This window comes from Excalfactoria chinensis, chromosome 2 (genome assembly GCF_039878825.1).
Source record: "Excalfactoria chinensis isolate bCotChi1 chromosome 2, bCotChi1.hap2, whole genome shotgun sequence".
Lineage (NCBI taxonomy): Eukaryota > Metazoa > Chordata > Aves > Galliformes > Phasianidae > Excalfactoria > Excalfactoria chinensis.
The window spans coordinates 68,135,338-68,149,680 of NC_092826.1; the positions used below are offsets into that span (position 1 = coordinate 68,135,338).

Consider the following 14,343-nt stretch of genomic DNA (forward strand, 5'->3'; position numbering starts at 1 on the left):
ACAGCTTCTATAGTGCTCAGGCACTTCAGACACATTATGGCAGCCCTTAAAGCACAGTAGAGCAATAAATATAAATGAAGGGAAATAGGGACTGAACCTGTTAGAAACCTCCATAACCAAATACTTCTCTCCAAGAACAAAGGTAAGAAAAAACAGGGGAATACTGGCAGTGCATTCCCACAGGTGTATAAATTTCACATGGTATTCTCCTCTGCTCTGTTCACAGTGACAGCTTTCTCCACACCTATCTAGACTCAAACAACTCTTGCTATAGCAGGAAGTTGCAAAACTCCCCCAAATACAAAGTCTGACAGAATTCTACAACTTCAAGTTGCCCTACAAAGGGGGTATTTAATGCTCGTGGTCAACAGCACCTGGCAAGAAGTTACGCAAACGTAACAGCTATATAAAACACTTTGAGAAGTTGTTTGAGAAGGGCATAATGAACACCTGACAACAGGAGTGATCAAACTGTGCCGAGACCTCTGCTTTGGCATCATTCAGTGAAGCTGCCTTCTTACACATTCTGAACTTCAAAAAAATAGTGTTACATATTTAAAAAAAGAAAGAGAAAAAAAGTTTTCCAGTCGTCCTTCAGCTTTTAAGTTGGGGGGGGAAACAACCCAAAACCAACAGTTCTTACAAAGGAGATAAATCAAAGCTACGTTTTATTATCTGTTCCTTTTAACCTGTATTTGTTGGCACCTCATCGCGCGATTGTTCCCCATGCCGACAGCCGCTGGAGGTGGGGGGTTAGGGGGGGATGGGTGACATAGGGAAGAGGTTTTAAGTCTGGTACAAAACTTAAGTACCTGCCTGCTAAACACAAGCCCAGCTCCTTAATGTATCCTATTTATCTCCACATCTATTTATGTTACACGGGAGAACATATGAGCATAGCAGCTGTTACTATAGCAATGAAACTGGAAATTTTGAGAACCCAAAAAAAAAAAATAATTAAAAAAATAAAATCCACCACCGAAGGATGCTCGGAGTGGCAGAGATGGCTCAGGGAACAGCGAGTCAGAGTCTCGCTTCTGAGGTCTGCGCGAAGTCCGTGGTTACCGCGGAATTACATCTGGTCGAGCTCCCGAAGGCGCACACGGAGCCCAACGCGTGCTGCTGATGCCTCAGCACAGTTCTCTCTACGTAGAAGTTTCTGCCGAGCACTCCCGAACTCTCCCGATGCCCAACAGCCGGGGCAGCGCTCTGCGGGCGGCTCCAGGCAGCTGAGGGGCTCCGGCAGCAGCACGTCCCTCCCGGAGCCGCGGCCACGGCTCACCCAGCGCCCCGAGCCGCTCCTTCCCCCGCGCTGGGAGACTCAACGCGCCCGAGGACGGGGCCGCGGACAGCCAGACACCCTGCCCTCAACCATCCCCCCCCCTCCCCCGCCCCGCTCCGTCCGGCCTCGGCCCCCCGCCCCACTTACCTGCGAGGGAGCCGGGCCTCTGCAGGGTGGCGGTGGCGTACAGCTCCTGGGAGTGCTTGCTGTACTGCTCGGCAGCGTGAACCAGCCGCTTGGTGGGCGACAGAGTGGCGTAAGTGCCGATGGTGGAGCTTAACTGGTGGATAGGAGAGGAGGAAATGTTAGACTGGACGGTGGGCGGGGAGGTCACTCGGATGGGGGACGGCGACAGTCCCGCCGAGGAGACGACGATGTTGATGGGCGAGCTGGTGCTGTAGGACTTGGCCAGGCGGCTGGGGGACTGCTTCGGGGAGGAGAGGCGCTGCGCGCCGGCGTAGGCGGCGCCCTCGGCGGCGGAGCCGGCCCGCGGCAGCTTGGTGGGGGAGCCGCCGGGCTGCATGGGCAGCGGGGAGCTCACCCGCTGCGCCGGCAGCGTGGAGCTGGCGTAGTAGAGCGCGGCGGCGTGCTGGGGCTCGGGCAGGTGGAAGGCGCTGCCATGGCTGGGCGCGAAGGGCTCCCGCGGCTGCGGGGCGGCGGGCGGCGGCGGCTCCGGGCCGCCCGGCTGGGCGCCGCGGCCCCCCGGGCCCTGCTGCGGGAAGGAAAGGCAGAGGCGTCAGCGGGGCCGCGCGGGGACGAGGAGAGGCGGCTGCGGCTCGCTCGGTTCCCCCCCCCCAACGCGCGCGGTCCGGGGCCGAGAGCCGCGATCCGAGATCCGCTCGGCCGGAGGCGCCGGGACCGCGGGCCGCCGGGGGGGGCTCGGGAGCGCGTCCGCCCGGAGTTCTACATCGCCGACCCCGGCCCCTAACTTCCACGCTGCGACTGACGGGCGGAGAGCCGCCCTGCCGAACCCGTAGCCTCCTCTCACGGCCCACCCGGCCCTGCGGGAGCACAGCGGGGCGGGAGGGGCGGCCCCGCTCCCGGTCCGGGCGGCCGGCCGGCTCCCATCCCGGGCAGCTGAAGCCGATCTGCGGCTCTTAACTCTGCTAACGTCCAAACCACCGCGCCCCGCAGCGAGAGGCAGCTCGGCTCTGCCGACGGGCGCGCTCGTGTTACAGATGTTTGCTTGTTTGTTTATTATTATTATTTTTAACTTGTTTCTTATTCCTGATGATGCAGAGGATTTACATGCAACCTTACAAAGTGCTGCAAATCCCGTGAGCTGCAGTTCGAGGCAGACTGGCCAGAGCCTCGCCCCAACGCGCACCTCTCGGCGAGGCTCTTCGAGCCAGAACTGCCTTTAAAATGCAAATAGTGCATTCTGTGACTCAGCTCGGAGTTGCAGTGAATGCCAACAGCGGTGCTGCTTCACATTCAAATAGAAACGTGGGATTTTTTTTAGCCCCGTCCTACAGGGGGAAAAAAAAACACAACAAAAAACCACAACAACCAAAAGCAACCAAGTAAAACAAAATCACCGCATTCCAGCAAGGAAACTCGATTTATTTTCACTAGGATACCCAACCGAGGATTTTGGTGAGGAACTGAGGACAAGACAAAAAAGAAGACAGTCAGAACAATGCATGTATGAGGCTCAGACTGCCAGAAACGTGCTCCTTCCACTGTACACCTGCTGGAAATGGTTCTGTCCTTCACTTCTTTTTTCTTTTTCTTTTTGCCTTTAATTTTAGGAACCCCAAAGTTCTTGGGGGAAGAATACGGATTGTTAGAGGGCTTGCCAAGAGGCTCCGGAGGAGCTTCCTCTCTGGCTGTTGGTGGCAGGGAAGCCACCAGCGCTCAAAGCACTGATGCACTGCAAGGCAGCCAAACTACGCGGCTTCAGGAGGCTTCCAACATGCAGGATGCATCTATATCCTTATGGGTAAAATCTGATAAAAAACTGTGCCAGTCCTGCAGTGCAAGTCCTGAGCGGGCACGGGGATGGCCAGTGGAAGCAGTCTGCTCGCTGCTGAGGCTGGGAGGTAAAAAGCACCGCAGCACAAATACGCGTCTTGAGGTTGTTACAAATGGCCAACAGCTCCAAGTTGCTCATCTGAGGGACTTGTGACAAAAGCGAGGAACACAAACGCTGGGAACATCAAATAACTTTTGAGATCTGCCTGCATTCTGAGCTACTTACCATCTTGAATGAGAAAAGAAGGGCTAACCTGAAACCGGCTTCCCAGTAACGTATTTGACAAGAACACATTTTTCATTTTCAAGGCTTAAACTGAATGGTAGCATCTTCTATAAAACAAAATCAGGCTGCCAAGGTTTAAGACAACATGTACAAAGCAAGGCTTGCACATGACGAATGGCTCTTTGAACCAACGATGTTATCCACTGCTGCTTGGTAATAGATTTTACTTTTTGAACGGTTAAAATGGACTAACATAGTAAGTTACTTTCTAATATTCCAAATAGCTCCAAAATACGATATTGCAGGCTGTTAGCAGGGTGTTCCCAGCGTATTTCATGGATTTTAGGCAATCCTTGGCAACATGTATGCATTATTTCTTTTTCTAATCTACTTGTACACTGCTTGACGTGTCAAGGATTTAAAGTAATTAATTTCAAGTAAACCGATATTATCCCATATTCCTAATAAATCTCTATAAAGCCGTAGGCATTCTGTAAGCACTAATTCAAAAACCAGAAATCCCACTCTCCGATTGTCTGTTACAGGGAAAAAGATGTAGTGGCGGACACAAGAATTAAATGCTTAATTAAGAACCCGGTGCGTAGCGCCTTGTGGAAAGCCAAGCATTTGCTCTGTGTGAAGGAGAGAACTCTAGATGAACAGATTGCAAGGAAATGGTAGCGTGCAGTAATTTTGGAGATGTGACTCATCTCAGACCTGTCTTACATTCATTGCGAGGTTCTTATTTTTTCCAAAGGATTGAATACATTGGCATTCTCCGGTTGTGTTTTCAGAGGCAAAATGCACTTTAGTTTTGGGTGTCTCCCTGCTTGTAGCTTAAGACAACAATACAGATACAACATTGTTCATCCTGCAATCCAACACTACACTTCAGCTGGAGGAATGAAACACAATGCTATTTGTTCCATTATTTTTCCATCTATCCATTATTGCTGTCAACCTGATAATGAAACTGTGTTTAAACTAATACGCTGAGAGCAAATTTGCTTTCAGTTGCTCTGTCTTTGTTTATCAGTCTATTTCATAGACATGGAAAAAAAATTAATCAAGGACTTCCTTCTTACAGCCCTTCAGATATCTCTTCCGAGTCTCAGAGATAGATATCAGTTTTCTGGTATCCCAAAGAAAACGATCCCGTTTTGCTTCTTTAGATTCAATGTATGAGTTTCTTGCGTGTCCTTTTTCACAGCAGAAGTATGTGAAAAAGCATGAGAATATTAACGTAAGTATGGAAAATATTTTCTTATTTAATGTTATTAGAAAGATCATTTTCTACTGATGCTGACTTGTGTACATAAAATTACTGAGGGTGTCCAGAAAAGATGGAGTGAAAGACAGTGCGATACAAGATGTCTGTTATAAAGTGGAACCGAGAGGGACAAATAACTGAATTATTTATCCTGATGGGAATTATTCATGGATAAGGAGCTACAAATTCCTCGATGGTTTGACAGCTTAAGCAACACTTTGAGGTCAGCTGCTGATGGCTAGATAGTCAGCATGTTGTTTCTTGGAGGCTGCTCCCAGTGGGAAGAAAAGTGCGTAAGACCAGCAAAAACTGAACATGAAGTCTCAGAGAATCAAATGACCAGTATGGATATATTAGCAGATGAAGCAGATGTGTTTTCTGTAATCATCTAAGACCCCTTCACGTTATTTTTTTCCTTAAGCGTGCCAAAATGCAAATCCAAAACGTGGTAGATTGTGTACATCTATACTTCATAGGTGTTAAGGAACAGAATGTCTGTCTATGCATCTGGCTGAGTCTCAGATATAACTCAAAAGGCTTCACAGTCATTTCTTGGGAATGAAATAAAGTTTCCAGGAACATGCTGGAAGATTTGTGTCATGGTACCAGTTATCCTTAAGAAACTATGGTTTGTGCTCAGCGTCCTTGGTACTTCCCTGACTGACAACAGAAGAAACTGAAACACTGTGTTACCTTTGGGTAAGTTTGCACGCCAATTTCACCTGTGGAGGCACCTGTATTCAGAAGCGTTTGTAGTACTTGGCAGGCTTAGGGATAAATAAAACAGTTTTCAGACTGTTTGGCTCTCTGGGATTGCTTTGCTCTTACAATCTCAATCCCTGGCACATCTCTCTGAGATATGGGTAAGTTCATCCAGTGATAATGGACACCATCACCAAACACTGTTGCCTGTGAGATCTCTGTGTTGATTATAGGAAGGACTTTCCAACTGGATGCTTCGATTGTGTGGAAGGCTTTCCTCCAGGCTGCTGAAACACCACAGCTTTGGCTTCTTGAATGTCAGTAAACTTGACTGTCCTTATTGGGGTTTTTGAGAGACGCTGGTCTCTTTAAGTGTCCAGCTCTCTTTTATAATCCACATGATGTTCTGTGCTTTTTCAGTGACTGCAAATCTTCTCAGTTTATTGAGATTCCTTTTTGTTGTTGTTGTTGTTGTTGTTGTTGTTGTTGTCAGCGAACACCCCATATGGCTTCACTCAAGGTATCACTCTTCTGGTCCAAAACTTCCATCCGTGCTCTTCTGCAAAGGGCCGAAGACATGGAAAATGCTTAACATTCCCCAGTCTTCACGACAGAGACTTTAGTCCTTGGGCAGTACCCATGGGTGGATCTTTCTTCTGCAGGACTGCTTTGCTGTCATTTATAAGTTCCTGACCTAACCAGGAAGATACCATCTATGTTCAGATGTACTTCTATGATAACAGATGCTGACTGTACCTGTGAATCCTTTAATTGTGGCCAGTTTTATTTTTCTCCCAATTTAATCACAAAGGTCATGAATGATGCAAGGTCATCTCTACTTGCAAAGCATAGTCAAACACTATGAGGAAAATGTGTCAGCCTACCTGGTCCTAATCACAAAGGTTATAGATATGGATGAATTTCATGCAGATGAACTTGGCTAATACCATCACAATCTTTACATCAAGAAACAGAATTGGTGAGATCGTTCAAGCTATCCAGAGATGGTCAAGCTCTGGTTTTAAAGCAGCACTGCTTGATGCAGTCATTAACTACTGTAGGATGAAATTGTTCTCTGTGAATGTTTGTAGTAAGAGTAATCTGTCCTAAGATTTCATCTGCTTCCTTTACTCCTTGTGGTCATGTTTGGAACCCAATTTTAAACACCTCATCATCTGCCGTATCCCACCAGAAGTGAAGTCCTTATTTGAGATTTTGTCTGGATAGAGTTCCAGGCTCCTCATCACCTAACTTATGGCAGGAGTAAACATCTTGTAACTGAGAAGGGCCAGCATACGATTTTTACTTGACAAGTAAATACATTCTGATGCTCTTTTGACAACATTCTAATTAAGACTAGTGAGATGCAGTGATCTGTTGAATAAGTAACGTATGATTTGGTTGGAAGAAAATGAAGACAAGTTAAAAAGTTAACTGTTTCAAGGCTCTGTTTTTTTGTTTTTTTTGGTTTCTTTTTTAATAGTTTTCAAATTCTGTGCCAGCACATCCAGACGCTTTAGAATCTTTAGAAGATAATAACACAATAGTGATTAATCTTGCGTGCTGCCTTGGCCTCTGAGAAGAACACATGATCAGCAGAAGCTAAATAAAAACATCTTCATCCAGAAATGTTAATTCGATCCACTTCCTTTCCCTTCCCCTTGCAAGTACGTGGTAGAACAAGCTGAAAACCACTATTTGCACTCCATGATGTGTTGGATATTCCTGTAGTATCTAGAAGGTAAGTTGACGATTCTCAAGATGACAATAAGCCCAATTATTTGTTCACGAACTACATATTGTCCAAAGAGTGCTCACTCACTCACCTGCAAAATCTTTTTGTCACAAAACCCATTACAGACTCTTTGCAAATACCATTAATTGATCAATACGGGGTGTATCAGGATATGGACTCCAAGTTTGAGAAGCTGTTTTCAGATGGAAAACAGAATAATTTCCTGATTGAGGAGCAGTTGCTAAGAAATTCTATTCTTGTAGCATTTAAAAGATAGAAGTTTGGCATTCTAAAGTATTCAAAACAGTAGAAAAACTCTACGATCCATGACATACTCCTCCAAGCTGACAAAAATGTTATATTGTACTGTGCAGCTCTATACAGGAAATCCCAAGACTAATTAGTTCCTGTTTTTTATACAGTTGCATTTTCAGAAATTGTTCCTGCTGTCACAGCTGGCCTTGGGACTATTTACATATTTTCCCACACATCTGGGCTATCATTCATGTTCAGGGATAGCTATATTCCTTGCAAGGAAACAACAAAGGAAATTATCACAATCTGAACAATGATGACTCCTGAGGCTTATTTTAATTATAACAGGGATAGCAAACCAATTCCAAGGATTGACTTTTTTTCCCCTTAGTTGTGGGACCAGCAGTAGTCATATTCAGAATTTTTTAACTGAATCTTTGTCTCCTTGCATAACTCTTTAAAAATACTTTGTTTTTTTAATGACGTTAACTCATAGTTCATATGGTTGTTAACATTTCGAAGATACGTTTTAATTTTAAGTGAAGCTGCCAAGCATCTTTTGAAAGATATTGATGCACACTGTTATTAGTATTTTCCACGAGTTATTTATCCGCTGGAACATCTACCAGAAAATCTGGAGAAATACACAGAGAAATCCTACCTTCAGCCCTCTCAAGCCAAGAAAATAAAATAGGAAAGGTTACTTTAGTAACATATTAGTTACCTTACTGAAGGTAACCGGTCCCATATGAATTCAATGATTAATGCATTTTTCAGAACTAAGCAGTGGTGCTTCAGTATAATTTAAATGACAGAAATCTTGAACACTGATTTTTTCTCACTTCATAAATTCATCCTTTTCTATCATGCTGAGGAAATCTATATTAAGAATATCACTAATTTGAAACCCTGAGCAACCGAACATTTACACTTTCTCTTCCTTCCTCCTTTCATTAGTTTTGATTTTTGTATTTTAGATTCTTTTTCTTTCCACTCTCTGCTCTTCTTTTTCACTTTATTTCCATTGATCTCACAACCTGTTCCTTTTATATCATCTTACTTCGTTTTCTATCTTCCTTGAAGAATGCATCCCACTCTCCCAGGGTAACCCCAGGTGTGGAGCTTTTCACAAAGCACGACTCCTAATGACATCTGCCCAGGCTACTGAATACTACAACTGCCACCCTTCCTTCCAGCTGGAGGGAAGTCCTGCTGGAGTCTTGCTCTCCTCTGCTGGTTCCAATCCCTAACAGCATAAAGGAAGGAGGTCTATGGTGAACACAGAAAAACCCTGAGGCCAGGCTACTATACAAGCACATTTTAAACCCTTGATAGAAGTACATACCCAATTTGAAATGAAATTTAACTGTGTTTTATTTAATTTTTCAGTCTTAGAGGAAAGAGGGCTTTTCTGAGCAAATTGGGTGAATGCAATATTGTATGTCTCTTGGTATCCCACAAGCTGTGTGATGGCTATATAATACTTGAAATCTCATAGCAATTTAAGGCTTTGAAATTCAAATGCAGCTCACTTCCACTGAATCTTGAATTATAAAATGTCCTAGTGTCACACTGAAATGGTCTGCTTTCCCATAGCAGCTAAGTTCCACAAAGAGAAAATTACCTGTGCTGACAACATGCAGTCTGACTTTGTTTATGTACATAAGCATGGATACTTTGAGAAATTTTGGTCTAACCTAAAGCTTAACTTCCCAGTAAGAGGCTTTAATGTCATGCTGAAAAGCACAGAAGGTGAGACAGGGTTATGTGCCGGAAATGGAGGGAATCACTCAGACTTTTCATAAATATCTGAAACAAATTTGAAAAAGCTTGAAATGTATATGTGGCTCTTTGATAAGTTGTTCATCTTAAAATTCAGAGAAAAAAAAGCAAAAAGTGATTCTTACACGTGGGTTTAAATGACAGCACCATGCTCCACATAGTGTCCCAAGCAGATTTTGCATCTAGCATAAGCCTGGCTTTGTTTTTGTTCTCTGGCATGAAAGTGCTTTCTGTAATAATCTGATACCAACAAGGCAAGGTCCTAGACCTTATCTGGGACTCTTCAGCAGCACAGAATTTCATACCTGAACAACTAAACATTAGACAACCAAATATACAAGCAAGCAAGCAAGTAAAACCAGCATGTAAATCTCCTTTCTCATCAGGATTGTTTTATTACCCTGGAAGTCAAGCCACTTTAGATATGTGAAAATGACAGTGGTAATTCAACCTCCTGCAAGATGTTTTAAGCAAGACAAAAAGGCAAGCATTGGAAGGCAACACTTTTTCCTAAGTGTCCCCCTGCATGATTTTGGGTGTAGTTTTGGGATAGCGCAAGGCATCAAAGGGCACCTACCTGGCTGTAGCTCTGGATGGCACCTCTGGGTTGAGTGCTGCGGGCTGGGAGTGGGGCGGCTGCTGTCTCGCCCAGGGCAAGGGTCTGGTTGCTGTGGTAGCTGGCTGAGTACTGGAAGGAGCCCTCAGGCTTGGTGTTGAGCTGCAGAGCACTCTGTGAGAGGAGGCTGGGCCCTGCAAGGTTGGAGCAGTCAGTGAGTCTCAGGGAAAGGGCATATACCTGGTGGCATTTGACATTACCAATGGCATGCCACATTTTGGCTTTTAGGTAACAAAAGTCAGGGAAATTACAGTGTCTATCACTCAGTCATCACTCCTGTACTGTTCAAGCCACAGACCACAAATCTTTCTTCTTTTCATCAAGAAAAACAAACCATCTGGTAAAGAAATCCTAAGCCAATCATACTATTTGATAAAGAAGTCGTTTTTCAGCTCAGAATACTTTACTTCTTTTTTTTAATTATTATTATTTTATTTTATTATTTTTTTATCACTGTATAAGCCATGTTTATTTCACTTAGTTACACCTTGTTGGTCAGTATGAGAAATACCAATTTGTCCTTTCCCATGCCCCAGCACAAGGCATCTATTGACTGTAGCATGCACACAGGGATGCAGTACTTTGGTGCCTCTGGAGATGGATGACAGCTGTTAAAATATTACTAGCTCCTCTCATCACGTTGGGCTCACCCTGATCTCGGTGAATTTCTGATGCCTGTTTTGTCAGCCTACCTTATCTTTCCCCTCATGGAAGCATGCAGTAGGAGAGCAGAGCACAGGCAACAAGCTCCGATAAGGGCTGCCAAACCAAAAGGTACTTGCAAGCGTCAGGAAAATGGATAGTGACACTAATTTTCTTCTAGTTGTTCTGCAAAACTAAGATGTTCCCGTATTTGTAGAATTGTAGAATGACAGAATCATTTGGAATGGACCACTAAGAGTCACCTAGTCCAACTCCCCTGCAATGAACAAGGGCACCTACAGCTGGATCAGGTCCTCATGGCCTTATCCAGCCTGACCTTGACTGTCTCCAGGAATGGGGTATTCAACACATCTCTGGGTGATCTGTGCCAGTGCAACCTGTTCACTTAGGTTTGTTAGCACTGACATAGCATCACACTAACATAGCAGACTCCCTGATTTTGGCTGTGAGAGTATGTACCGCTGCCCAGCCCTGTCAGCGTGGTTGAGACAGGCCCTCCCACTGCTGGTGGTGAGTTCCTCTTGGCCACACACACAAAGGCCCCACACCCTATGCCATCTCTAATCAGTGTCTCCTAGTTTTCCAGGAACCAGCTGCATGCCATGGTGTCTGGCCCACCAAGGGAAGTAAAAGTAGAGACATGATGAGGGTTAGGCCTTGGGCACTGCACACACTACAAGGCAGCGTGGGTTGGCCCAAACGACTACAATCCATACATATCCAGCAGCTCCCCAGGGATGAGACATTCAAGTTCTGGTTAGCAAAAACACGCTCATGAGTGCACAGCAGGTGGCACAGAGCTTAAGGGATGGGAAATGATAATGTTGATTTAACTCCGACGGAACACATGAAAAGTTCAGTTTTAAAGAGAATTACAATGGTCAATTTTCAGTGAATTTTATGGTAAATAATTCCCAATACCTCTCTAATACAAATGCCAAATTTTACATCCTGTAAGTCTTTGCTAAGAGGACGTACAGCTGCTCCACAAAGATTTCCATTTTAAGAATGTGCAAACAACCCTCCTCCTCTCCAAAATTTACATGGAAAATATTTTTTCCCCATCTCGTTCCCCAGAAATGGCAGACTCATTATAACTGACATTTTTCAAAATCCAACCTGAATGGCTCATATTAGAAATAAAATAAAATTGCAGTATGCTGTGTAACAGTGGAAGTGTTCACACTGGAGTGCAGACAGCGATTATGCGGCTATTTTATATAACAACATAGATTATTAATTGCCAACTCGATCTAATTAATCAGGATATTCCACGGATAGGAGAAATTAAGAAAGTAAATTCTGGTCCTTGTCCTTTCCTTACAAGTGCAGAAGGAGACAGCTCTGTATATGTTGAGGGGTTATTAAAAATATATCACATACTTAGGGCAGTTGAATTAATCCCGCATGGGTGCTTATAAATCCAATATACGGTAGCTTTCTATTCTGTGACTCTGCAAATAAATTGTACTAGACATTCTCCATTTAACGGGCTTTGTTGCTGATCTTGTTCTTTAATAAAAGAAACATTTTCGTAGATTTATTTAAAGATCATAAAGAGAATACAGGCTTAGTTTAAAAATACATATTTTAGACTATGTGCTCATCTTTCAGATTTTGAGTTTTCACTGAAAGTTTGCCTGTGATCAAATGACGTGATTAAGGGCAGAAAATTCATAAGAGAGTAAATTTCTCAGGAGGCGAAAAAAGTTGAAGTGAGAAAGAAATTTCTGCACATGAAAGTGTTTGAACTCATTCTTAAAGTAATTATGCTATGACATTTCTAAAGCTTAAATAATGATTAAACTATCACATGCTATGAACTCAATATGTTTAAATTTTCATTGCATCTGGCTTTAAAGTGTTCCTTTCATATTACTATTGCTCATCGGGGGATGTACATAGCTAGCACTGCATACATGGGTTCCCTGCACTATTTAGCTTAAATGCTTCACTGGAATTTAAGAAATGCATTCAAATGGAGAAGAAAAAAACTAAAAAAGTTTGAAGCACACGGTTGTGAGCTCACCAAATACTGGACAATCCTTTTTATTTCGTACCCTAACAAGCAGAAACGAGCTAATAATTTACACGCATCTGAGTAATTAAAATTCATTTGAGAGAGACAGACAGATAGATATTTACCTCTAAAAGAAACCCTCCTCATTTCTCAATCAGAATGAGAATTGTGGCTGCTCGCCTGCAAATAACTAAGTCTAAAACAAGCATGCAGACTGCAAGGTACATTTGAGATCAGAGTGGTCTTCAAAAAAACACAAGTTCCATGTTCAGGATTTAGTGACTACAAGCCTGTCTCGTCTGATAGGGAAAAGACAGATCACCGTTCCCATCAGGATTCTTCGAATTTCAGTCTGAGCGCACAAAGGAACCCCCTGAAGAGCCTGCAGCTCACACAGAAGAGAAGAAAATGGTTTGTTTGTGTACAGCTGTACACAGGCTTATCAATGGCTCTCCACGGCAAAATGCTCTTTCTACTCAGCAACTGTTTCAACTCTGCTGCGTTCATTTAAAAACCTGTGTATGCAGATATTTTTCATTTGTTTTCAGAAGGGTTCAAACAGCTGAAAATTCCCTACTTTCAGTCAGGTACTCCAAATCAGCAGCACAGAGAAGACTAGGTGAGAAAAAAACCAAAGGAGGATGATGGACATGCATACAACTGGGAGCCAACCCACACTGCAACTTCGGAGGGGATGGAAAGCAGAGGGCTGTGCCAGGAATCAGAGAAGACAAATAGGATTTTCCTTCACAGTCTGGAAGCCCAGGCCCTGGAAGGCATGGCAGAGTTAGAAGAGTCACCCATTTGGAGAGTGAGGGAAGCCGGGAGGCTTATTCTGAAGCTCTTTTCATTGTATTACTGACACATCTTACTGGCAGTTGTGTTACAGGTTTGTTTTTTTTTCCTCCATTAAAAGCCTAGTAGTTTAAGAGGCTTGGGGAACCTGCTTTTACCCGTCAAATTCAATTGGTGCAAAACAGGGAGGGGGAACAGATCCACTGCAGGATTTTGGCCTACCTTGAGTCCCACCACTAAGGATAGCAGCACAAAGCCTGTTGCCACCTTCCTGCCATACTGCATTTGAGAAAACAAGCAGAATACAGCATTACTATAAACAAGCTGATTCATGGCACTAAATATGGTGTATATGGCTGTAAATATAAGCTGCTGATGCACAGGCTCAATTGCAGAAGTGTGCAGCTCTGATCTGTTGGCAAGTGGGGGGAAAGGGGGTCCAGGAGCTTGCAGGAATGTGAGGCAGAGGCTGCTGTGGGAGCCTCCCCAGGCACAGGCGGGGATGTTACTGTGCACTGTGCCTGTTGGGGTAAGGTGTTGCATGGCAGGATTTCATCTCCGGACATTGTTCTTTCTGGTTAATAACACAATGTGCAAGGCTGCAACAAGTTGCACTGTAGCTATTTAAAAAGCCAGCCAAGAAAATGAGTGGCCTTATATGATAAGATTATAATTAATTCAGGGACATCTCAGTAACAGTTGGTTACAGGAAATCAAAGTCTTGCAAAGAATCTCAATTATGCTCATCCATGGCTATGTCAAAAATGGAAAAAAAGAAAAGTAATTATGAAAATATTTGTCCTTGTATTTTAAGTGCATTATTTTAATCTTTTGCATGTTTTTTTCTGCTTTATTGAGACCACCTCCTCTTTCTTTATTCCAGCCTTTGGAGAACAAAACAAAACGAACCAGCCAAGTTCATACAAACAAACAAACCCAACAAAATATAAAACATCATTTCTGAATTATTTTTTTAAGTTATCCTTGTACAGTTGGTGCTTGCATAGAGAGATACTTCATATA

General features: G+C 43.8%; 1 protein-coding gene across 7 annotated transcripts in view; it reads right to left on the minus strand.

Moving 5' to 3' along the window:
- CTNND2 (catenin delta 2) overlaps nt 1-14,343 on the minus strand; it is a 607,871-nt gene that overhangs the window by 259,099 nt on the left and 334,429 nt on the right. For 5 of the 7 annotated variants that reach the window (XM_072330395.1, XM_072330394.1, XM_072330393.1 and 2 more), the window contains 2 exons: nt 9,804-9,976; nt 1,430-1,994 (listed from right to left, as the gene is read on the minus strand). In XM_072330395.1, the coding sequence (XP_072186496.1) occupies nt 1,430-1,994; nt 9,804-9,976 (738 nt within the window). The remainder of the gene's footprint in view (nt 1-1,429; nt 1,995-9,803; nt 9,977-14,343) is intronic. The other 2 variants (XM_072330397.1, XM_072330398.1) reach the window with 1 other exon arrangement.